We start from the raw sequence: 27,285 nt of genomic DNA, 5'->3' as shown, positions 1-27,285 counted from the left end.
ATCCCATGTCATTCCAAGCATGTTTTCAAATTTATACTGACTTTTTGATCACCCGGTACTGATACCTAACTAACATAAGGACGTCACACACATCCATGCCGGTGTTTCCGCAGCAGATCTAAAACTTTCGGTAGCCGAAATCCTGCAGGTGTGGTTGTTGAAGAGCGTCGGAGTGTGAAATGGGTTTTGTCGGTCCACAACACGTTAGGTAAGCAGTCGCCATCTTCCTCCATTTTTGAAGTCTCTACATAGCGGATGCTCTCCATGTCATAAAATCGATGCCTATCAGTTCGTTATGACGCTAGATTTAGTGCGGATAGCATTGGAGGGTACACCTTACTGTACAGAATCGCGTGGTATGCCAGTGCGTCGCGCAACTTCACGAGCGCGGACTTCACCATGCAGAGATGAACCGGCTAAAATCTCCATTTCTTCCTAAAACGTCCAGGCAGCAGTAGCACTTGTGTCTGTTCGCCCACTGCAGGGCCGATCGTCTAAACAACCTGTGGTTTCCAAAGTCGTGATCATTTTATTCACAGCGACACTTGTCACAGGACCTTTACCCGTTCGAAGACCCTTCTTATGGCGATAGGATCATAAAGCAGCAGTGATGGATCCACCATCCTGATAGGGAAGCTTCACTAACACTACCATGTCTGGTAAAGTCAATATGCCGCGATTACTGGCGCATCTGACTCCCTCTCTCACTGTGGTTCATTTTCTACACGATTCTCATGCGGTGTCACTGACGAGTTGCTGCCCAGCCCCACTTGTTGGCCGTTTTTTGCACTCGTCTTTGGTTTCAATAAAACCCCAAGTCATTTTAGGCACGTGTGTCAGGTTTCACCTCTCTACCCAAAGTATTCTGTGAATTAGTTAGTCTACAGACTTCTGGGTCCCCCTCTATTTTATTGTTCTTATAATTAATATCTTATGCACCTTTTACACGTTAAATATGTGGGTGGGGGCAAATTATGTTTGGGGGAAAGGGGAGCTACACTAACAAAACTGGGGTAGCCGCGCCGTCTAGGGCACCTTGTCACGGTTCGTGCGGCTCCCCCCGTCGGAGGTTCACCGGCCGCTGTGGTCGAGCGGTTCCAGGCGCTTCAGTCCGGAACCGCGCTGCTGCTACGGTCGCAGGTTCGAATCCTGCCTCGGGCATGGGTGTGTGTGATGTCCTCAGGTTAGTTAGGTTTAAGTAGTTCTAAGTTCTAGGGGACTGGTGACCTCAGCTGTTAAGTCCCATAGTGCTCAGAGCCATTTGGACCACAGTGCACAGTAGTGCAGGATAAAATTAAAACATCGTGCACAAGATGATAACAACAAAACCTGGAAGAAACATATTAGCAACATAACAAGCTTAACCGCCGTTCTAGTACACTTCCACCTGTTAACCGTTCCTCTCATAAGAAGCGGTCCGCCGGGAGGTAGGGTGAGAAATCTTAGCTCAGTGGAGTGCTCGCCCCTCGGAAAATTTTCCGAAGTGGTGAAAGAAAGACGGACATCTGACTTCGTAACGTTTCATGTTGCACGTAGTGATACAAATGAAAATGAGACTTTAATTTTTTTCACTTGAATAAGAACTGCAATGAGAGAACGGAATTAACCTTATACATTTACATATTATGAAATGTAGGAACTGAGGCAAATGAAAATGAAAAAGTGACGGCTTTTGTCAAGTTAGCTAAGTTTAGTTTAGTCAATGAGCTGTAGGGAAATAGCCTCCCAGTGATAAATCGTGCGTCGTCAGTGCTTAAAGAGAAAAAAAGGGAAGACTTAATTTCGCTGCAGAAAGGGAGGCAACAAACAACCAAACGTTTCTCCAACCAGATGTCCCTCTAGCAACACGTCTCAGTGATGCAAGCTGCGCCTTCCGTCTACTGTGTGGAAATGTCACTAGTTAACTAGTCGCATCTAGATTAGCTCACTAGTTTCTCGACAAAATTGGGTAATCTGAAAGAACGCTTGCAAGTGATATATATCGAAGGTGCGACTGTCACGGAGCCAGATATCGATTGTAAGAATCGACACGTAATGTGCGGCGAAGCGAGCGCCATTTCCAGTACTACATGAAACTAATGTGTCGTGTTATGTTAATATCTAAACACAATAATAATTGCGCCGATTTGATATATTTAAAGATAGACAAGACTGCTACAATGTTATAAATATTTTTTATTACTTTTGCAAATCACAGCGGCGTAAATAACTCCGGATGAGGAGCTCATTTACATTTGTAATAATTATCTATACTCTACATATGCAATGAAGAACACACGGCTGTCGTGCCAAGCAATCCTCCTTTGATATTGCTCAATGTTTCAAAAGACTTTTTTTCTATGCTTAAATCATGGAGGTAGGTAGGTGGATGGGTGGACGTAAGTGGATCAGTTTTTACTGTCAAAAGCAGTAACATATTCGGAGAAGAAGCGAGACAGTGAATATGATCTCTTCCCCTACCAGTCGCAGCAATTAAAGCTGTGCTATTAAGTTCCTGCCTAATCTAAAGTCGTGACATGTTGCTGCGACGGAATCGAGCAGTAATCATATTTACAGTCTTTCTTCTCCTCCAAATGTGTTATTACTTTTTACTGTAAAAACTGATCCACTTACCTTCATCCGTTCATCCACCTAGCCCCATAATTTAATTAAAAAAATGGAAATCGCTTGACAGGCTATACACAGAATTTACACTACTGGCCATTGAAATTGCTACACCAAGAAGAAATGCAGATGATAAACGGGTATTCATTGGACAAATATATTATACTAGAACTGACATGTGACTACATTATCACACAATTTGGGTGCATAGATCATGAGAAATCAGTATCCAGAACAACCACGTCTGACCGTAATAACGGCCTTGATACGCCTGGGCATTGAGTCAAACAGAGCTTGGATGGCGTGTACAGGTACAGCTGCCCATGCAGTTTCAACACGATACCACAGTTCATCAAGAGTAGTAACTGGCGTATTGCGACGAGCCAGTTGCTCAGCCACCATTGACCAGACGTTTTCAGTTGGAGAGAGATCTGGAGAATGTGCTGGCCAGGGCAGCAGTCGAACATCTTCTGTATCCAGAAAGGCCCGTACAGGACCTGCAACATGCGGTCGTGCACTGTCCTGCTGAAATGTAGGGTTTCGCAGGGATCGAACGAAGGGTAGAGCCACGGGTCGTAACACATCTGAAATGTAACGTCCACTGTTCAAAGTGCCGTCAATGCGGTGACCGAGACGTGTAACCAATGGCACCCCAAACCATCATGCCGAGTGATACGCCAGTATGGCAACGACGAATACACGCTTCCAATGTGCGTTCACCGGGATGTCGCCAAAAACGGATGCGACCATTATGATGCTGTAAACAGAACGTGGATTGATCCGAAAAAATGTTTTGCCATTCGTGCGCCCAGGTTCGTCGTTGGGTACGCCAGCGCAGGCATTCCTGTCTGTGATGCAGCATCAAGGATAACCACAGCCATAGTCTCCGACCTAATAGTCCATGCTGCTGTACACGTCGTCGAACTGTTCGTGCAGATGGTTGTTGTCTTGCAAACGTCCCCATTTGTTGACTCAGGGATCGAGACGTGGCTGCACGATCCGTTACAGCCATGCGGATAAGATGCCTGACATCTCGACTGCTAGTGATACGAGGCCGTTGGGATCTAGCACGGCGTTCCGTATTACCTTCCTGAACCCACCAATTCCATATTCTGCTAACAGTCATTGGATCTCGACCAACGCGAGCAGCAATGTCGCGATACGATAAACCGCAATCGCGATAGGCTACAATCCGACCTTTATCATAGTTGGAAACGTAATGATACTCATTTCTCCTCCTTACATGAGGCTTCACATCAACGTTTCATCAGGAAACGCCGGTCAACTGCTATTTATGTATGACAAATCGGTTGGAAACTTTCCTCATGTCAGCACGTTGTAGGTGTCGCCACCGGCGCCAACGTTGTGTGAATGTTATGAAAAGCTAATAATTTGCATATCACAGCATCTTCTGCCTGTCGGTTAAATTTCGCGTCTGTAGCACGTCATCTTCGTGGTGTAGAAATTTTAATGGCCAGTTGTGTAATTCGATCGTCTTTTGTCGTAGTTTTCAACGCAGTACACAAAATCGATATCTGCCTCGGTCGCCACTTGTCAGCCGCACCTTCGATATACATCGCTTGCAAGCCTTCTTCCGAATTACCTAACACCGATATGGAAGTAGGATCTAGGATGTGCTTGATCTTTCCAGAGGTTCAGAGGGAAGGAGAGACCTTTCTTTCAGCAAGCTCTGTAAGCACGCTGTGCTCACTGAGTTCGCGAGAACGATTCCGACCGAGACGAACAGAACGCACAGTAATGGCTCGCTTGTGTGCAGTGCACTTCCGCTGTTGGCCGTTAACTTGGCCACACTCGGGGCGTCAGTGACAGTTACCAGACCGTGTGTTTGTGCTGCAAAGTGGTCGGGAAGCGGACTAATTGGGGAGAGCACACCTCACCCGAGGTTGATAAGGTCGAGACGTGCCGTCAGAATATTCAACAGCTTTCCCACTGTATGAAGCAGAGGGATGCGTTCTGACTAAGCTTTGCTTGATTTCTCGGCTACCTACGATGTGAATGGGTTTCTTACGCAAGGCCACGAGAGGTGTATACATTTGTGGAAAATGAGCTACTGACTTGCTCTCATATAGCGTACCGCGCTATGTGGTAGTTTCCAAGGCGCGAAGGTGGAATTCACGCGATGGACTAAAAAGGGATCACTTCGCCTGAAGGTTGTTGTTGTTGTTGTTGTGGTCTTCAGTCCTTAGACTGGTTTGATGCAGCTCTCCATGCTACTCTATCCTGTGCAAGCTTCTTCATCTCCCAGTACCTACTGCAACCTACATCCTTCTGAATCTGCTTAATATATTCATCTCTTGGTCTCCCCCTACGATTTTTACCCTCCACGCTGCCCTCCAATACTAAATTGGTGATCCCTTGATGCCTCAGAACATGTCCTACCAACCGATCCCTTCTTCTGGTCAAGTTGTGCCACAAACTTCTCTTCTCCCCAATCCTATTCAATACTTCCTCATTAGTTACGTGATCTACCCATCTAATCTTCAGCATTCTTCTGTAGCACCACATTTCAAAAGCTTCTATTCTCTTCTTGTCCAAACTATTTACCGTCCATGTTTCACTTCCATACATGGCTACACTCCATACAAATACTTTCAGAAACAACTTCCTGACACTTAAATCTATACTCGATGTTAACAAATTTCTCTTCTTCAGAAACACTTTCCTTGCCATTGCTAGTCTACATTTAATATCCTCTCTACTTCGACCATCGTCAGTTATTTTGCTCCCCAAATAGCAAAACTCCTTTACTACTTTAAGTGTCTCATTTTCTAATCTAATTCCCTCAGCAGCACCCGACTTAATTCGACTACATTCCATTATCCTTGTTTTGCTTTTGTTGATGTTCATCTTATATCCTCCCTTCAAGACACCATCCATTCCATTCAACTGCTCTTCCAAGTCCTTTGCTGTCTCTGACAGAATTACAATGTCATCGGCGAACCTTAAAGTTTTTATTTCTTCTCCATGGATTTTAATACCTACTCCAAATTTTTCTTTTGTTTCCTTTACTGCTTGCTCGATATACAGATTGAATAACATCGGGGAGAGGCTACAACCCTGTCTTACTCCCTTCCCAACCACTGCTTCCCTTTCATGTCCCTCGACTCTTATAACTGCCATCTGGTTTCTGTACAAATTGTAAATAGCCTTTCGCTCCCTGTATTTTACCCCTGCCACCTTTAGAATTTGAAATAGAGTATTCCAGTCAACATTGTCAAAAGCTTTCTCTAAGTCTACAAATGCTAGAAACGTAGGTTTGCCTTTCCTTAATCTTTCTTCTAAGAAAGGTGATGTGTACGAAATTCGTTTAAACGCTAAGACATTTGATGCTCGCGAGAGGGGAGCACAATTTCATCGAGAAAACGACCTTCATTGATAAGATGCACTCTCTGTTGAATAGCTTCCCGAAAAAGCAAAATATCAGGCTTTTGAGGCATAGGAAACCCTCGAGTAATTATTGAAAAGCTATAACATTTTGCGTGGCACTTGGTCTGAGGGTGTGATTGGGCCGTACTCCTTCGAAGATGATGCAGGAAACGCATTAGCAGCGAACAGCGAACGCCAGAGTAATATTTTAAGAGAGTTTTTGTGAATGCTGAAGAGGTTTGTTTTCAACAAGATGGCGCAACCAGTCACATATCGATTCCATAACGTAATTTTAGGCGAGACGTTCTCCGGTAGGGATGACTTCTCGCCAAGGGTGATGTAAATTGGCCACCCAGATCTTGTGATCTGACTCCATGTGATTCCTTTCTGTGGGATTATATATTTAATATTTTTTGAAATTTACTAGTTACACTGCCTTCTCCGCTACTGGGGATTTTTATGCGCCATGATTATGTAGGTTACCCTACACGCTGTGCTGCGCTATCTGCATCCTTAGCCTTACATTCTTAATGTGATGTACTCTGTATATTCAAATATTTTCCCCTACTATGTTTAATTTATGGGGTGTTGGTTTGGCCCCTTTTATTTTTCATGTTATGGTTATATTAATTTTATGTTTTGTACTGTGGTTTTATTAACTTTATTTCTTAACAATTTCATTATACTGTGTATTTGTATTACTTGTAGTTCTTGACTATTGCGTTTCTTGCCTTTATTGTTTGCTCTGAACCAGGAATACTTAGCTAGTGACATGCTTAAGTAAGGTTGTTTTTTCGCTATTAGTAGCGAGTAGCGTTTGGGAGGAAACGTGAAGGTGCGGCCGTGTTTTAGTTATAACTTTATCAATGGTCTCTGCTTTCCTCGGTGTTAGTTCCGGTGACAGGCCAGTCTCTGATGTACACGTGTACACAAGAGTCTCATGGCGGTTCGCCATGATTAGTCTTGCTGGGCTTTCTCGGTATCCGACGGGCTGGGCACTTACATGGTATGCTACTTTCAAAGTTCACAAATTTTCATTTTACAGCTTTTATGCCTTCATTTCAATTTCTTAAGCCCATGCCCCATGACAAGTCATTTGCAGTTTGTTCATAAGTTACATTAAGCAGGCAATGTGTGTTTATTTGGTGCCATATATGGCTTTTTCCTTACGCCACATTTACCCGGTGTGGTACTGGTTAACTCAGATAACATTTTCATGCCTCACCTGCACAGGATGTCACATGCTACTTGACAAATCTGCTGGATTTCTTACATGACTTTCATGTATACAGTCAAGGTATCACCTGATGTTCACATTTATATGGGTCCTTTTAGTGTTAATGAATTTTATGAAGAGTCCCTCTTGTTTTCGCTGCTTTTTTTTTAGCGCCTGAAGATAGGTTTTGCATCCTGAAACCTGGGTCGAGTGTACGATTTTATGCAAGTGAAGCATTTGTCAAGTACAAATGGCGTGGAGTTATTCGTTAAGGAAAATTATATTTGTGTTGTTATGCGCTGAAAAGTTGTGTTTTTTTATGAACTGTGTCAGAACTGGTTGACAGCAGCTACAGCCAGATTGGGAATGTGCTTTTTTACTTGACTGAAATCTCGCCGTGAGATTAACCCCATCTTTTGAAAAGTGGGCAGACCTTCACACAAGGAACTGAAAAGTATACTGTCGTAAGTGTGGCTTGTAATTGTCGAGAGTTAGTTTCCGTGCTATACTTATCTATGAAAATTAACCGAGATATTTCGAAATTGATGTATGTAAAAATAGAAACACATCTACTGAAATCCTCCGCCTAGGTTCCATGCCAGCTTATCCACTCAACGATTGCAGCGGCTTGCGTCTTCTGCTGTAGGTGTGCCCATTTGAGGGATTCTCAAGGAAGTAAATACGTCGAAGTCGGAGAGTTAAGTTAAAGACAGGGAAGAGGCGAATGCTGGCGGCGTAAGAGCGGCAAAACGACAGGGGGTGGTGGGGGAGGAGGGGGGAGGCAGGACAAAGGTGAGGTGAGCTGAGCTGCGCGGGGCGCCGGATGCGCCTTTAGTGGAGTGCGGGGGCGGACGGCGCGACAGGGGAACGTCGCAGATCGATGGTGGCGACGTGAGTACAGTGGCGGCGGCGGTCCCGTCCCGTGCGCCCCTACCGCTCCGGAAACAATCGGTGTCGGCGGCGCTCCGCTCCCCAGAGCTGGCTGCTCCCCACGGCACTTCTGTCCGCAGGCCCACAAAGGCCGCGCCGCAAATCTGCGCCGTTCACTGGCCACACAGCAGCTTTCCTGGACTGCCACAGAGGCCGGCGCGGCGCTGCTGCACCAGTGCTATAGTGGCGCGCACGTAAGAAGGCGGCAGCGTGCCGCTATACTGCTGCGCACATACGAAGGGGGCAATGTGGCATTGTAGTGGTATGCACGTAGGAAGGTGGCAGCTTGGCACTGTACTGTTACGCACATAAGAAGGCGGCAACGTGGCATTATAGTAATGCGCACATAAGAAGGTGGCAGTGTGACGCTATAGTGGTGCAGACATAAGAATGCAGCAGCGTGGCATTATATTGGTGCGCACGTAAGAAGGCGGCAGCGTGGCACTATAGTGGTGTGCGTGTAAGAAGGTGGCAGAGTGGCATTATAGTGGCACACATGTAAGAAGGCGGCAGCTTGGCACTATACCACTGCACACATAAGAGGATGGCTACATCGCATTATAGTGGTGCGCACGTAAGATGGCGGTAGCGTGGCACTGTAATGGTGTGTATGTAAGAAGGGGGCAACGTGGCATTATAGTGGTGTGCATGTAAGAAGAAGGCATGTGGCACTATAGTGGTGCACACGTAAGAAGGTGGCAATGTGGCATTATAGTGGTGCGCACATAAGAAGCCGGCAACATGGCATTATAGCAGTGCACATGTAATAAGGTGAGAGAATAGCGCTATAGTGGTGCGCACATAAGAAGGCGGCAGCATGGTGCTATACTGCTGCGCACATAAGAAGGTGGCAATGTGGCATTATAGCGGTGCACACATAAGAAGGTGGCAGCGTGGTGCTATACTGCTGCACACATAAGAAGGCGGCAATGTGGCATTATAGTGGAGCGCACATAAGAAGCCAGCAACATGGCATTATAGCAGTGCTCATGTAAGAAGGTGACAGCATGTCGCTATAGTGGTGCGCACGTAAGATGACAGCAGCGTGGCATTATAGTGACACACACATAAGAAGGCAGCAGCTTGGCACTATACCACTGCACACATAAGAAGGCGGCAATGTCACATTATAGTGATGCACATGTAAGAAGGCGGCAGCATGGCACTATAGTGTTGTGCATATAAGAAGGGGGCAATGTGGCATTATAGTGGTGTGCACATAAGAAGGCACCAATGTAGCTTTGTAGTGGTGTGCACGTAAGAAGGCGGCAGCATGGTGCTATACTGCTGCACACATAAGAAGGTGGCAATGTGGCATTATAGCAGTGCACACATAAGAAGGTGGCAGCGTGGTGCTATACTGCTGCACACATAAGAAGGCGGCAATGTGGCATTATAGTGGTGCGCATGTAAGAAGGCGGCAGCATGGCGCTATAGTGGTGTGCGTGTAACAAGGGGCCAATGTGGCATTATAGTGGTGTGCACATAAGAAGGCACCAATGTAGCATTGTAGTGGTGTGCACGTAAGAAGGCGGCAATATGGCGCTATACTGCTGTGCACATAAGAAGGTGGCAACATGGCATTACAGTGGTGTGCACATAAGAAGGCAGCAGTGTAGTGCTGTGGTGGTGCACACGTAAGAAGGCACCAATGTAGCATTGTAGTGGTGTGCACGTAAGAAGGCGGCAATATGGTGCTATACTGCTGCGCACATAAGAAGGTGGCAACGTGGCAGTATAGTGGTGCACACGTAAGAAGGCGGCAGCGTGGTATTATAGTGACATGCACATAAGAAGGCATTAGCATGGCACTATAGTGGCGTGCAGCATGGCACTATAAAAATGAGGCAGTATGATACATCTGCACAGACAGACATTGCGAATGCTTTGCTGTGTCGCCTGTGTGCCCTTGTTTCTACCCACATCGCAAGCTCCAGCCATTGCTTACCTTGCAACCATGGGTTAATCATTACACCAGCTCACTGCTTCAGGCTCTCCCTAATAGATGTTATACATTGAGGGTGACAAAACTCATGGGATGCACCTATACAGATTGCAGCTATATTGAGAATACAAGGCATGAAGGAGCAATGTATTGGCAGAGCTGGACTTTGTACTCGGGTGCTACATGTGAAAAAGTTTTGAACATGATTATGGCCGCATGACAGAAATTAATAGACTCTGAATGCAGAATAGCAGTTCGATCTAGACACATGTGAGCCGGCCGCGATGGTCTAGCGGTTCTAGGCGCTCAGTCCGGAACCGCGGGACTGCTACTGTCGCAGATTCGAATCCTGCCTCGGGCATGGATGTGTGTGATGTCCTTAGGTTAGTTAGGTTTAAGTAGTTCTAAGTTCTAGGGGACTGATGACCACAGATGTTAAGTCCCATAGTGCTCAGAGCCATTTAGACACATGTGACATTCCATTTCGGAAGTCGTTAGGGAATTCAGTATTCCAAGATCCACAGTGTCGAGAGTGTGTTGAGACTACCAAATTTTGGGCATAACCTCTTACGTCAGGCAACACAGTGGATGACACTGTTCACCTGATGACCAAGAGCAGCGGGTCTTGTGTAGAGTCGTCAGTGCTAACAGATAAATAACACTGCGTGAAATAACAGCAGAAATCATTACGGGATGCACGACAAATTTATCTGTTAGGATAGTGTGGCCGAATTTTGTGTCATTGGTAGCCTTCAAAATGGCTCCTATTACGGAGTTGTCTCCCAATCAGTGAGCTGTCATTGGGTTTCTTTTTGAGGAAAACCAGAGCATAGCAGATATTCCTAGCCGCTTGCGGAATGTCTACGGAGACCTGGCAGTTAACAAAAATATGGAGAGTCGTTGGGCCATGCATTTGTCTTTATTGCAACGTGATCGCGCAAGCCTGTCCAATCTCCCGCGAACCGGTCGGCCGCGCAGACCCTCTGGAAATTCAAGAAATTACGTCAGTGTGGTCGTCGCCACAAAAACGGAAACTAGCTTTTCTTTTTCCATGACAACACAACGGCACACACAAGTCTGCGCACCCGAGAGGAGCCAAAGAAACTTCGTTGGTCGGTTCTTCCTCATCCACACTACAGCCCTGATCTCGCATCTTTCAGCTTCCACCTGTTTGGCCCTGTGGCCCTGTGATAGATGCACTCTGTGGAATACAGCACGTGGATGTTGGGGAGGTTATGGACGTAGCAAGACGCTGGTTCTAACGTCGATCGGTAGTGCGGTTCAAAAATGGTTCAAATGGCTCTGAGCACTATGGGGCTTAACATCTGTGGTCATCAGTCCCCTAGAACTTACAACTACTTAAACCTAACTAACCTAAGGACATGACACACATCCATGCCCGAGGCAGGATTCGAACCTGCGACCGTAGCAGTCGCGCGATTCCGGACTGCGCGCCTAGAACCGCTAGACCACCGCGGCCGGCGGTAGAGTGGTCTCATGCAGGTAAGGTGGCCAGTAAGGTGGCGTAAGGTTGTCGGATTGAACTTAGGCTGAATTGAAAAATAAGGTTTTTGTAACTAAAAGACTGCGGAATAACATGGTGTGTTGGAATCCTGACTAAAACCAATCTGCTTTAAGAAAAAAAAATGTGTTGCATCACTCATTCCACGCCCCTTGTGTAAAGTAGATGAGCACGTGAGAGAACCGCGTGGGTTTAGCCGAGCGTTCGCCGGCACGGTAGCTCAGCGTGTTCGATCAGAGGGTTAGCTGCCCTCTGTAATAAAAAAACTGAGTTCACCGATCAACAACGAACCAAAACGAGTGTCTTACGACGTCCGCCCCGAGCAGATACAACGAACGAAAGAGAACAAAATGAGATTAAAAAAAAAAAAAAGTCTGAGGAGCTGCAGTCATAGACTGTGCGGCTCGTCCCGGCGGAGGTTCAAGTCCTCCCTCGGGCATGGGTGTGTGTGTGTCTGTCCTTAGGATAATTTTGGTTAAGTAGTGTGTAAGCTTAGGAACTGATGACCTTAGCAGTTAAGTCCCATAAGATTTCACACACATCTGAACTTTTTTTTGTTTTTCTTTTGCGCACGTGAGAGATTTGCTAAGGAAACACGACTCTTTTCCGTCTTATACTAGCTTTTGCAAACGACCTGTTCGTTTCACTTGCAGAGACGCTGCCTGAGTCTGAATAATTTTCTGACGAAAACTTACCTCTCATCTTGGTGGGTGGGGTGCCGCCGAGGCTGGTGGATAATCCGTAAAGAATGTTTTTATTAAATGGAGATAAACTGCAGGAAGCGATCCTAATATGACAAGGAGCAAAACATGTCATACGGTTTGTCGTTTCTCTTGTTTTCTGGGTTAGTCGGGAACTTGCGTCTGACTGGCTCACGTGAAACTTCCATCAAATAGGGGCCTAATACTCAAAATCTCCAAATATGCTCAACAGATAATTACCACACTGTCTAATTATGGCCCCAAATGTGCATCTGACTGCCTGTTCGCTGTGGTCTAGCGGTTCTAGGCGCTCAGTCCGGAACCGCGCGACTGCTACGGTCGCAGGTTCGAATCCTGCCTCGGGCATGGATGTGTGTGATGTCCTTAGGTTAGTTAGGTTTAAGTAGTTCTAAGTTCTAGGGGACTGATGACCACAGATGTTAAGTCCCATAGTGCTCAGAGCCATTTGAACCATTTGACTGCCTGTCACATAATGCTCATCCCCACGTAAAAATCTGGGTAACACTCATTTCATAAAACGTCCTGCAAATGTGATGTAATTTTGACGTCATGCGCAGCATCGACAACCGCAGGAACTGCTATCGACTTTTATTAGCGTTCGATTCACGCCTCTCACAAGGCTTCATGGACACTTGTCGGAGATTTATAAAAACACGCCGTTCTTGGTATGATTTATTATAATCATTCTTATAATTGAACGTCACATAATGATTTACGGATGGTTAAATCTTTCATATAAGAGTGCTTCCCAGAAATGAGTTTTTTACTGTCAATAATTTAGAAATTCAGCTTGAAACAGATTTGAATTATAACTTGTAACACACCGTTTAAAGGTAATTTGCATTGAAAATTTGTCACGAACAGATCACCGTTATCATTAAACGTCAGTTCATAATGCGTCAATGACGTAAGATAATTAATAATCAAGACAGGAGATACTAATATCACCTGATGAAGTGCAAGTGTACCAGATAATGCTGTGGATTATGGTGTCGAAGGATGTAGGTTCTCGTCCTGCATGTAAGTTTTTTTCATCTTAGCGTTTTAATGCATCCTGGAACTTTCTAATGAATGTAATACAAGTTTCTTTTGTAGTATTCAGTGTTATTTACATTTCCGTCTAATTAGAGAACGAAGGCTGAAATAAATATTCGGCTATTTCCGATTGTATGGTTAGGCAGGAACTTATGAGGGCAACTAAAATTGCTGCCATTCGATCGAGGAGCAATAACATTCATATTTTTCCAGGTCACAACGTCGGTGGCATTTCCTGCGGCTGTCATTATTGCATGTGTCGCCAAAATGACGTCACGTTTGCAGAAAGTCTTGTGAAATGATTGCTACGTTAAAGGTTTCAAGTCCAGAGAATCGCTATATTTTCCAAAGAGTAATTACGCTCCTATAATTCGTCAAGTTAACATCGTGTACTGCTTGTAGATCATGAAATTAAACATCGCTTTTCGACATTATCACTTAAATATACTGATAAAATAAACGTCCAATCATGGAAGGAACTAGTACATGTACTTTTTATTTTATTTAATAAAATTGCAGCCAAATAGCCATCAAACTAAGGAAAAAGACAATGTATGGGAACCTCTAAATGAAGAAAACGTAAAAGAAGTAATAAAAGCACTGAAGAACAAGAAATCAGCAGGCCCCGATAATATATATAATGAATATATAAAAGATGCGAAAGAGGTCCTCCAACACGGATGGATCAAACTATTTAACAAATGCCTGGTACTTGGAAGAATTCCGACACAATGGAGACACTCGACAATAAAAGTTCTCTACAAAGGTAGAGAGAAGACCCAACGGACCCAAACAAGTACAGAGACATAGATGTTTACAAAGATAATTACACAAAAAATCAAAGCCTATGTGGACAGTCATCTCTCAGAATGACAAATGGGTTTCAGATCTGGAAGATCAACATTTACGGCAGTGAGGCTTCTTCTAAAAAACATCGACGAAGCGCTACAAAAGAAACAAACATTCTACACAGTATTCATAGACTTTACCAAAGCCTTTGACCTACTGGAAAGAGACATCATAGTCCAAGAACTGGAAAACACAGTGGGAGAAGATAGCGCATGGGCAAGAATAATCAAGTCAATCCTCGAATACAACATACATGTACTTTGAAACTAGCTGTTGCGAGCACTGCGCCTCCATTATCTATACGAGGTGCATTCAAGTTCTAAGGCCTCCGATTTTTTTTCTCCGGACTGGAAAGAGACAGAAACATGCGCATTGTTTTAAAATAAGGCCGCGTTCATTGTCAACACGTCCCAGAGATGGCAGCACCGTACGGCAGATGGAATTTTACCGCCAGCGGCGAGAATGAGAACTGTTTTAAATACTTAAAATGGCGACGTTTTCCTTACTTGAACAGCGTGCAATCATTCGTTTTCTGAATTTGCGTGGTGTGAAACCTATTGAAATTCATCGACAGTTGAAGGAGACATGTGGTGATGGAGTTATGGATGTGTCGAAAGTGCGTTCGTGGGTGCGACAGTTTAATGAAGGCAGAACATCGTGTGACAACAAACCGAAACAACCTCTGGCTCGCACAAGCCGGTCTGACAACATGATAGAGAAAGTGGAGAGAATTGTTTTGGGGGTCGCCGAATGACTGTTGAACAGATCGCCTCCAGAGTTGGCATTTCTGTGGGTTCTGTGCACACAATCCTGCATGACGACCTGAAAATGCGAAAAGTGTCTTTTCGTCGGTTGTGACAATGGATGAGACGTGGATGCCATTTTTCAATCCAGAAACAAAGCGCCAGTCAGCTCAATGGAAGCACACAGATTCACCGCCACCAAAAAAATTTCGGGTAACCGCCAGTGCTGAAAAAATGATGGTGTCCATGTTGTGGGACAGCGAGGGCGTAATCCTTACCCATTGCGTTCCAAAGGGCACTACGGTAACAGGTGCATCCTACGAAAATGTGTTGAAGAACAAATTCCTTCCTGCACTGCAACAAAAACGCCCGGGAAGGGCTGCGCGTGTGCTGTTTCACCCGCACATCGAGCTAACGTTACTCAACAGTTTCTTCGTGATAACAACTTTGAAGTGATTCCTCATGCTCCCTACTCACCCGACCTGGATCCTAGTGACTTTTGGCTTTTTCCAACAATGAAAGACACTCTCCGTGGCCGCACATTCAGCAGCCGTGCTGCTATTGCCTCAGCGATTTTCCAGTGGTTCAAGCAGACTCCTAAAGAAGTCTTCGCCGCTGCCATGGAATCATGGCGTCAGCGTTGTGAAAAATGTGTACGTCTGCAGGGCGATTACGCCTGGAAGTAACGCCAGTTTCATCGATTTCGGGTGAGTAGTTAATTAGAAAAAAAAACGGAGTGCTTAGAACTTGAATGCACCTCGTAGTTCCGAGCAAGATGGGGCAGTGGTTAGTTAGCTCACTGGACTCACATCCTGGGAGACGACGGTTCAGTTCCGTATCTGAGCATCCACATTTAGATTTCCCGTGACTTCCCTAAATCACTACAAGCAAATGCCGGGATGGTTCCTTTAAAAGAGCGCGTCTGATTTCCTTGCGATCGTCGAAACAAACCGAGCTGTGCTCCGTCTCTAACGACGGGACGTTAAACCTTAATCTTCCTTCCTTCCTGTCGTAATTCTGGCTAACTTTTAAATAATTTAGGGTCAATTAATTAACGTTGTCATCAAACAATATGGACTGGCGGAACAAAAATCATTACGTCAGTCTCACATGAGTATAAGCAAAAGACTGGCAATCAGATATTTGGCCTCTGGACCAGTGTGCGATTTGTGCTTTTACCAGTAGGGAGGATGTCTTAGGGGGTTATTAGAATTATATATGTTACTAGCTTGGACCGTGGCGCTACCCATGGTTAAACAGTTATTTATAAATAGATGTTAATGCCGAAACTCACTATTCACGCGTATGCACTATCAGAAAAGCCATTCCTTATTGTATCTTTAAAAGTACATTGTAGGTCAAGCTTATTTACAAAATCATCTACATACAGGTAGACGAGGGGAATTCAAGAAGTAAAGGCACAGTTGTGAAAAACTGTACTTATTCTGATGATAGGAAACTGAAACATGCGTTATTTTTCTACGTGACCTCCTTGGACTTCAATGCAGTTTTCCCGACGTTTTACGGTCTTTTTTTTTATTTCATCAGAAAATACGTTTATCGATTGCATCTGTAACCAATTTTGTGCCGCAGCAATGACGTCTTCATCACTTGCAAATCTTCTTCCCTGTAGTGCTTCCGTTAAGGGTCGAAACAGGTGAAAATCGCTTGGAGCCAGGTCTGGATGTTCAGCAGCTCAAATCTCAACTCCTTTATTCCGTCGGCTGTCCGTTTGGCAGAATGTGGGCGAGCGTTATCTTGCTACAGGATGACACTTCTTCACAGTTTTTCACGACGTTTGGGTCAGATTGCGTATCACATCCACCATACAATACAGAACTAGCTCTAAAGCCTCGTTTACGCTGGGGCGACGTCTTGCAACATTGTGGCATGCGACGAAAATGTGGCGTGCGTCGTCTTTTCATTTAGTTCTAAATATTTTGAAATGCTTAACTACTACATAACACTTTTTCAAAATTAATAAGCAAACATATTAATAGTATTAATAGTAAACTTTCAACTCTACAAATTTAAATTATATGTAAAGTTTTACTCCAGTGCTTGGGAAATAAACATCCCAGGTTGGGATGCATAAACTAAAACCAGAGGAGGGGTGGTCTGATGCAGAGGGGGGGGGGAATCCCCCCCATCCCCCCCTGCAAATCGCACACTGCTCTGGACGCTCCTCGCTCTTGCCCTTAGACTCATTGTTAAGGTGTTGCCACCGCGTACACTGCTACGGGCAGCTACTTCTTTCCCCAGCGCGAGTCAAATAAACACGTGATGCCGTGTTTATTTACAGAAACAGTTTATCAAAAATATTAATACTAGTTTCATCCCCAACTTATACCTTAGTTCCGTCATTCGGCAACAGTTCTTCACATCGTCCCAGTCTTATTACTTAGAGGGAAAAAGGCAAATGGACGACCGATGTAGGAGGACCACCACAATGGGAATACGGCAGTATAATCGTCCCAAGGGAAGTACACGCATTTGAAAGCGGAGACAAAAAATCTTTTACAGTGGCCCCAGTATCAACACCAGGCAGGTGGCTTGCCAGCGTGAGGTAAGCTAGACAACGATGCGGAACATTGAATACATGAAGTGTATTTTCATATGCGAATGTGGACAACTATCAGCTGTGTAATGGAATGACGACAATGAAAATTTGTGCCTGACCGAGACGCGATTCCGGGTTTCCCGCTTATCGCGAGCAGTCACCATACTTTTAGGCTATCCGAGCACGCTGCACGAGCAGATCCAAACTTCCATATGTATCAACCGAGCATGCATGTCTCAAGGAACATTACATCATACTTCTGCTTAACACACGCTCTGCATTATCGTATTTATCCGTCGATACTGGGCAAATGATTTTCAATTACAATGTCTCCCATGTACAGGAATACACACACATCAAAAAAAGTTTTGCGTCACCTTGGTTCCGAGAGTTCCGGAACCTGTACAGAAAATTGGAATAGAGAGCAACATAAACATCGTTCCCGCCCTTTTTATTGCTCATGAAAAAAACACATTGTATGTTGTACCACCATACAGCGAGACCTTCAGAGGTGATGGTCCAGATTGCCGTACACACCGGTACCTCTAATACCCAGTAGTGCGTCCTCTTGCATCGATGCATGCCTGTATTCGCCATGGCATATTATCCACTAGTTCATCAAGGCACTGTTGGTCCAGTTTGTCCCACTCCTCAACGCGGTTCGGCGTAGAACCCTCAGAGTGGTTGGTGGGTCACGTCGTCCATAAACAGCCCTTTTCAATCTATCCCAGGTATTTTCGATAGGGTTCATGTCTGGAGAACATGCTGGCCACTCTATTCGAGCTATTCGTTATCCTGAAGGAAGTCACTCACAAGACGTGCACGATGGGGGCGCGAATTGTCGTCCATGAAGACGAATGCCTCGTTAGTATGCTGCCGATATGGTAGCACAATCGGTTGGGGAATGGCATTCACATATCGTACAGCCGTTATGGCGCCTCCCATGACCGCCAGCGGCGAACGTCGGCCCCACATGATGCCACCCGAAAGCAGCAGCGAACCTCCACCTTACTGCACTCCCTGGACAGTGTGTATAAGGTATTCAGCCTGACTGGGTTTCCTCCAAACACGTCTCCGTCGATTGTCTGATTGAAACTATATGCGACACTCATTGGTGAAGAGAACGTGATACTAATCCTGAGCGGTCAATTCGGCATGTTGTTGGGCCCAACTGTACCGCGCTGCATGGTGTCGTAGTTGCAAAGATGGACCTCGCCATGGACGTCGGGAGTGAAGTTGCGCATCATGCAGCCTATTGTGCACAGTTTGAGTCGTAACACGACGTCCTGTGGCTGCACGAAAAGCATTATTCAACATGGTGCTGTTGCTGTCAGTGTTCCTCTGAGCCATAAACCGTAGGTAGCGGTCATCCACTGCAGTAGCAGTCCTTGAGCAGGCTGAGCGAGGCATGTCATCGACAGTTCCTGTCTCTGTATCTCCTCCATGTCCGAACAACATCGCTTTGGTTCACTCCGAGATGCCTGGACACTTTCCTTGCTGAGAGCCCTTTCTGGCGCAAAGTAACAATGCGGACGCGATCGAACCGCGGTGATTGAAGTACAGACAATACGAGCCGTGTATCTCCTTCCTGGTGGAATGACTGGAACTGATTGGCTGTCCGACCCCCCTCCGTCTCATAGGCGCTGCTCATGCATGGTTGTTTACGTCTTTGGGGGGAGGGGAGGGGGTTAGTGACATCTCTGAAAAGTCAAAGGGACCGTGTCTGTGATACAATATCCACAGTCAACATGTATCTTCAGGAGTTCTGGGAACTGGGGTGATCCAAAACTTTTTTTGATGTGTGTACATAACGATTGTACGACTTCAGGTTGTAGACATATGGTTGATGACAAACGTAAGTTTAGGTTTGTCCGTTGAGCGTGCTCAGGTATCCTAATGGTATGGAAATCCGGGTTCGAGTCCCTGTCTGGCACAAATTTTCACTGTTGTCATTCCATTATATACCTGATGGTTGTCCATTTCGCAACTGCGAATAAATTACATGTATTTCCCAACGAGTGAAGTGCATGTACGTCCGAAGGAACTTTGCACCGTACTTATGAACAATACAGGCACTGCAGTATCGTGTCGAACATTCTCCAAGACGACTACCGCTATCTGTAACTCGTGCAAAGTGTGCGGGATTTATTACCTACGAATTTTGCCTCTGCAATGGCGGTTTTGTCGCTGGTTCACTGTATGTGCTTCCAGTCCTGTCATTCGCCATATTCACATATGACGCTACTTTTACGATGGACGGTATCGTCGACCTTCACATCATCCACCTGTGGCCTGTGGAGAATTCCCATGGTATGGTACCAGAGGACCGTCGCTGGTTTAGCCTCAATGTATGGGAGAGGATTACTGGCGACCACCTCTTGGGACCAGTCATCCTTCCACAATGCCTCACAAGCAACAAATATCTGCACCTCCTGCAGGTGAGCCTGATTCCCTTCCTTGCCTTTGGTGTTACGAATGGTAATGTGGCTACCATGACTACATGATGTCCTGCAGCTGACCGCCCTCTTGAACTAAAACATTCGTCCCTGCCTGTTGCGCTCTCCTGCGTATTTGCTATCACTGAAAGCTTCAGATCTCTTACTTCACGTTCACGTGAATGTCTTTCCCTTGGAGCGTATTTCCTACCATACACTGATCAACGAGAACATTATGACCACCGACCAACTATCGCTATAAACCTGTCCAGGTGATAGCAGCATCACCTGGCGACGAATGTCTGCTAGTCAGACACACGCACGATGCATGTAGTATCAGCGAGCGTGCTGTCCATATGTAGAATGGGGAAGGCAGGCGATCATCTGAATCTGACCGAGGACAAATGTGACGGGCCGGAAGCTTGGGGAAAGCAGGCAATCATCTGAGTTTGGCCAACTGCAAATTGTGAATGGCCGGAAGCACAGCACGTGAATTTCGGAAACTACACGACTTCATCTACATCTACATTTATACCCCGCAAGCCACCCAACGGTGTGTGGCAGAGGGCACTTTACGTGCCACTGTCATTACCTCCCTTTCCTGTTCCAGTCGCGTATGGTTCGCGGGAAAAACGACTGTCGGAAAGCCTCCGTGCGCGCTCTAATCTCTCTAATTTTACATTCGTGATCTCCTCGGGAGGTATAAGTAGGGGGAAGCAATATATTCGATACCTCATCCAGAAACGCACCCTCTCGAAACCTGGCAAGCAAGCTACACCGCGATGCAGAGCGCCTCTCTTGCAGAGTCTGCCACTTGAGTTTGTTAAACATCTCCGTAACGCTATCACGGTTGCCAAATAACCCTGTGACGAAACGCGCCGCTGTTCTTTGGATCTTCTCTATCTCCTCCGTCAACCCGATCTGGTACGGATCCCACACTGATGAGCAATACTCAAGTATAGGTCGAACGAGTGTTTTGTAAGCCACCTCCTTTGTTGATGGACTACATTTTCTAAGGACTCTCCCAATGATCTCAACCTGGTACCCGCCTTGCCAACAATTAATTTTATATGATCATTCCACTTCAAATCGTTCCGCTCGCATACTCCCAGATATTTTACAGAAGTAACTGCTACCAGTGTTTGTTCCGCTATCATGTAATCATACAATAAAGGATCCTTCTTTCTATGTATTCGCAATACATTACATTTGTCTATGTTAAGGGTCAGTTGTCACTCCCTGCACCAAGTGCCTATCCGCTGCAGATCTTCCTGCATTTCGCTACAATTTTCTAATGCTGCAACTTCTCTGTATACTACAGCATCACCCGCGAAAAGCCGCATGGAACTTCGGACACTATCTACTAGGTCATTTATATATATTGTGAAAAGCAATGGTCCCATAACACTCCATTGTGGCACGCCAGAGGTTACTTTAACGTCTGTAGACGTCTCTCCATTGATAACAACATGCTGTGTTCTGTTTGCTAAAAACTCTTCAATCCAGCCACACAGCTGGTCTGATATTCCATAGCCTCTTACTTTGTTTATCAGGCGACAGTGCAGAACTATATCGAACGCCTTCCGGAAGTCTAGGAAAATGTAATCTACCTGGGAGCCTGTATCTAATATTTTCTGGGTCTCATGAACAAATGAAGCGAGTTGGGTCTCACACGATCGCTGTTTCCGGAATCCATGTTGATTCTTACATAGTAGATTCTGGTTTTCCAAAAACGACATGATACTCGAGCAAAAAACATGTTCTAAAATTCTAGAACAGATCGACGTCAGAGATATAGGTCTATAGTTTTGCGCATCTGCTCGACTTATTGGGTGTTCGAGGAGTGCTGCGGTGATTATCTGCAACACGTGGAGAAACCAAGGCAAAACAACGTCTGGTAAAACAGAACAGCCAGTGAACTAACATCAGACTTTAATTCTGGACAGAGTACAAGTGTGTCTGAACACACAGTGCTCCAAACACCCCTGACGATGGTCCTCTACAACCGACGACCCATACATGTACCAATATTAACACCACGACATCGGCAACTACGACTGAGATGGGCACGTGAGTATCGGCACTGTTCGTTGATGCAGTGGCAGAGCGTTGCATGGTTTCATGAATCCCGATACCTTCTTCATCATTCCGATGGGAGGGCGCGAATTCGCCGTCTTCCAGGAGAACAGCCCCTTCATACATACTTCATACCTGGTGGGATCCCACGGCGTGAAGCCAGGTATAACACAAAAAAAATGGTTCAAATGGCTCTGACACTATGGGACTTAACATCTATGGTCATCAGTCCCCTAGAACTTAGAACTACTTAAACCTAACTAACCTAAGGACATCACACAACACCCAGTCATCACGAGGCGGTATAGCACAGCTGTACTCCTCCAAGCCATCGGTATAATGGGACCTCTTCCCATGGCGCCGTCATACTCGCTGACGATGCTCGTCCAGGGTAGTGCAGAACCACGATTCATCGCTGAACATAAGGCGACGCCATTCATCTGCATTCCGTGCTTCCTGGTCACGACACCACTCCAAACGTAGTTGTTTGTGTTGTGGTGTTAACAGGAACTTAAGCATTGCGCGGTAAATCTCTAGTCCGGCTTTGATAGTATCCAACCAATGGCGCAATAAGACACAGAATGTTGCAGGGAGTCCGTCACATGTGCTCGGATTCCAGACGCAGACGTGAATGGGTTAAGATGTTCCCTGTAGTGGTCCGACATTATAGGTCGGAACCTTGATGACGAGTGTAACTGGCTTCAACTTCCCATGCAGTCGAGCTTCGGGCCACCCCACAAATCTGTGTATAACGAGATTCGTCCAGCTGGTCAAATGAGGCCACTTTCAAACTCTCCTCAGGTCCTGATAATCCTCTCACACTAGCATGCGGCATCTCCATATCCTTGATGGTGGTCTATTTATTTAATCGTACGGCTAGGGCCCCCCCGTCGGGCAGGCCGTTCGCCGGGTGGCGGGCTTTCAATTTGACGCCACTTCGGCGATTTGAGCGTCCAGGAGGATGATAGGATGATGATGAGGACAGCACAACACCCAGTACCTGGGCGGGGAAAATTCCCCGACCCAGCCGAGAGTCGAACCCTGGCCCAGAGGACTGACAATCGGTCACGCTGACCATTCAGCTACAGGGCGGGGGGGGGGGGGGGGGGAGGACCTTGACGGTGGTGAAAATGTTCGACAGTGTTTCTGGATGCATTATGTGCAAGCCTCATTTTCAAAATTCTGTTTAGGTTTTATTATTATTATTGTTATTATTACTTCTTTCTCCGATTTTGACCATGTATGGACCAGCAACTCCCACCTGATTTTGTCTTTTTATTTTTGGTCTTTCCTGTGTTTCATAGTTCTTTCGCATTGTTCTTTTCTTCTTCCTCCGTCGGTAGAATGATGCGCTTTCCAACGTTTTGCTTAAAATTCCCGAACTTCCTACACTCGTTTGGAAAAGCATGCCTGTCTAGGATTTCTGCTTTCGACACGTTAATTTCTGCTAAGTCCTTTGTCACTTCCCTGAACCAACTGACTTGCTCTATGGCATTTTTACCAAAATGGTCAATTTTTTTCTCTCTCTTTACGGTTTCATTCTGAAACGTCCCCTTTGAAAAATTGTACAGGACTGAGCTTAAACTAACACACAATATTTTTAGCGCAACGCAATCTGACTTTCAAAAATCCCTACAAAAGAATGGCCCTGACTAACATTAACCTATACCTTTCACAAATCACTTACCTCACAAAAATCTTCATTACTCGAACTACTGCAATACAGCGAGCGCCACTACTGCCAGCTAAATAAAAGATTCAAACTACGGAAGGCACTAACTACTGATAGGCATAGTTAGCAAATGAAAGATTTTAATAGAGAACAAACAATGTATTTACCTTAATAGTCATAATATATATAGCAGTTCATGACATCCAGTCTAACAAATTTCAAAACTCCGCCATCTCTCTCCCCACATCCACCACCGCCGGCGGCTCACCTCCAACTGCGCAACGCTACGCGCTGGTCACGTCCAGCTGCCCAACACTACAAGGGCAGACAACAATGCAAACTAGCCACAGACTGCACACAGCACAGCCAGTGATTTTCATACAGAGCGCTACGTAACGTTGCCAATAAGAAAACATAAACAGCCTACTTACAATTCGAACCACGTGACCATAACAGGTAATTCTAGCTTTCCTCAGATTTTCGATTTGGGTTTAGATTTCTCTATTAATTTTTCTTGTCCACATATTCCCAACTTTTCTTGGACCAACTATTTTCCTTCTTCTCTAACTCTTCAGTTTCTCTCTTTTTGTTCTGCATTAAACATTCCGTTGATTAAAGACAATCCACTTTTATGACAGTGTTGTCATGTTGGATTTTTGTTTTAGCCAAGAGGAATTTTTTTATTGTAAATGTACATCGTTAAGTGACAATTAGTTTCCATTCTTCTGGGCTATATTTTTGTTTGATTCTGTAACTAGACCATTTGGCTGCATTATTTCTGCAAATTACTCAAATTTACCCGCTGTGTTGATCCTATCGTATCTTGTGCTTAGAAAATTTGGAGCATCTCTGGTGTTCGTTATGAATTCTGTCTTCTCGAAAGAGATTTGTAATCCTTCCTTTTGCGCCCTCTATTTCAGTAAGTTGAGTTGCTCAGTTGCTGTATCAATGTTTTCGGAAAATATTGGTAAATCGTCTGTAAAGGCTAGACGGCTGAGTCTGACGCTCGATCTTTTATATCCAAATCTGATTTCTCGAATACCTTTCTCCTGAAGTCTAAGATTCCATTCTCGAATTACCTTGTCCAAAACGCAGTTTAAGAACATTGGGGGAAGATTGTCACATTGCCTTACACCAGTTTTGATTTCAAATTATTACTGTTTATCATTATTCTTATTATTATTGCTACTGCCTTGAAAATCGGTGTCAGACAAGGATGTCCTCAGTAGTGAGAAAGTAAGTATTTCAACTACGTAACCATAAATGGTTAGGAGCCGAAGAAAAAAATATTGTGGGAGGAGTTGCCGGAATTATTAAATGTTCCTTACCCTTTATTATTGTTTTTATTTTAAGAAGGATACAAGTTTAAAACTTTGAATTTATGAACTAAACTTTTGTATGTGGGTAATGAAGAAGCACGTCAGAAATGAAAAATGGAAATTACAAAACAGTAACGAAAGGAGTATTTTTTTAAGTTTGGACATGTCTGTCTATTTTGTAATGAATATATTTTGAATCCTCAAAACTATAAACATTTCTGTTTATTGAATTTTCTCAATATGAGAACACTGAATGGCGATCTGTTTTAATAGTTAAAAACTATTCAAAAGCCAAGATCGCTTAAATTACTTTTTTTTTATTCAAGACAGCCGGTTTCAACAGTCTTGGCTGTCATCTTCAGCTTTTTTGTAGTAAAATGAACGTGTTTTACTAAAAAAATGTTTAAGACATGAACATGACAGATAAGATTGTTGAAACCGTTTGTCTTGAATAAAAAAAAATATTTTGTGCGATCTTGGCTTTTGAATGGTTTTTAACAGTTTCTGTTAATAGACTTCCAGAAGACTGACGGTGAGATAGGACCGCAACTTTCTCTTTATTGAAATAAATGGTTTGAATTCCGTCGTGAGTTGCACCAATAAATGAAGGATACTTCTTAATGGAACGCACGACGGAATTCCAACCATTTATTTTCATAAACGTGTCGTACAATTTCCTAGCAATTTCTAGAAAAAGATCAAATGTTTATGCAGCGTCAATTCGACGATGTCCACAATGAGTGTCTGGACTTTTCCCGGACGATTCTCTGGTCCAGACCTACGCTCAGAACTGTTGAAGGAATATTTTCCACCAGCATCACAGATAGACAGGCAAGCTGTCCCTCTGCACATCTCCCTTTCTTCGCTTCGTTTCTGTCAGAAACAAAAGAATCAAAATTTCATGTCGCAACATGTACATTCAACAGTTTAAAAAAATACAAAGATAAATGAGAAGACAGAAATAAGTAACGAGGAAGTCATTTTAGTATAATTAGAAATGATGTTTTAAGAAAGCATCCTTCAGCTTCATGCGCAGCCCTGCGCCTTCAGTACCAGGTATTCCGTAAGAATAGGTATTCAGTTGACGACTTTAGCACACTATTACTATATGCGTGGTGTCTGTTCTGTCAGACAACTCCTAAGAACAGACACCACACATATAAGAATATAGATGCGCCTTGACCGTAATGATAACGTTAGTGCTGGTGCACAAGGTGTCCGAACTCTTACGAGAATCAGACTGAGCAGCACGCAGATAGGATAATGGACGGTGGACGGTAATGTGTAATGCGCGACAAGTTGAGAATTAGAGTTGGAAGTGAGGCGTGCTCGGATAACCGAATCAGTTCAGGCGACCGCTAGCGTAAAGCGGAAAATTCAGGTTCGAATCACGGTCCGGGATTGAATTGAATTCAAAGACCAATTGTGGTTGACATCTGTATTTCCCTTAAATTATGTTAGCGTGCGATGTCACAAAAGAGAACATCGATCTTTTACTGCATTCGGAAGTTATCTACTTCCGGCAACGAAATTGTTCTATTCCTGCCTTATCCCACTTTCTATAGAATTGTATCTTTCTGCTATGCTCTTCGCCACCGTTTTATTTCTACTGACGAATAGTATTTTAAAATTTCTACTGGAACTAATGATCTCGATGAGACGTAAGTGAAAATTCCTTTCTTAAAAGTTTGTGAAAGGGAAGAGGTCGAAAATGTGTCAGGCGTTTATTTAGAAATGCATTTACGAATAAAGCAGATGGGAAAGTGATGCATGTAAAAATGTTTGTGATTTATTAATTTTCCCCACTTTCGATAGCGAAACAGCGCGCATAGCAACTGCAAATAACAGCAGACGGGTGTCGTGAAATTCCTTTTTGTAAGTTTACTTAGTGAACACACTTCCGGCTGAAGCGATTTTTTTTACTGTTCGATATTGTTCAACAGCTGCAATCGTCAGACACGAAATATTCTCTAACATGATAGCAGTTTTTGGTATTTGAAAAATTTCGTTTTTCCTGTGACATACTGCGTGAGATAGCTTTACTCAAGCATTAGTCTAGACTCGTGAATGTGTGTGTTATTCGTAGTTCTGAATGCAAATTTTTGCTTCAGAAACAATTTGTTGATGGTTGACAGGAAATGAATGGTATTTTAGTGAAGTGTCTGACTGTACGCTGTTACTCAGATTCTGTTCCTATTTTGTCATGTGCTCTACCGTCTGAAATACAGTACAAAATTTTCGTGCTTTTCATGCAGTCAGTTTTCCGTATT

General features: G+C 44.5%; 1 protein-coding gene across 1 annotated transcript in view; it reads left to right on the top strand.

Moving 5' to 3' along the window:
- Positions 1–8,335, top strand: part of LOC126176563 (homeobox protein slou-like) — a 38,299-nt gene extending 29,964 nt beyond the window's left edge. The window contains exon 2 of the mRNA XM_049923723.1: positions 8,043–8,335. Within this exon, the coding sequence (XP_049779680.1) occupies positions 8,043–8,335 (293 nt within the window). The remainder of the gene's footprint in view (positions 1–8,042) is intronic.
- Positions 8,336–27,285: the final 18,950 nt, after the last annotated feature.

Source organism: Schistocerca cancellata, chromosome 3 (assembly GCF_023864275.1).
Source record: "Schistocerca cancellata isolate TAMUIC-IGC-003103 chromosome 3, iqSchCanc2.1, whole genome shotgun sequence".
In the NCBI taxonomy this organism is placed as follows: Eukaryota; Metazoa; Arthropoda; class Insecta; order Orthoptera; family Acrididae; genus Schistocerca; species Schistocerca cancellata.
The sequence above is the reverse complement of the archived record's forward strand: the minus strand, read 5'-3'. Positions and strand labels throughout refer to the sequence as shown.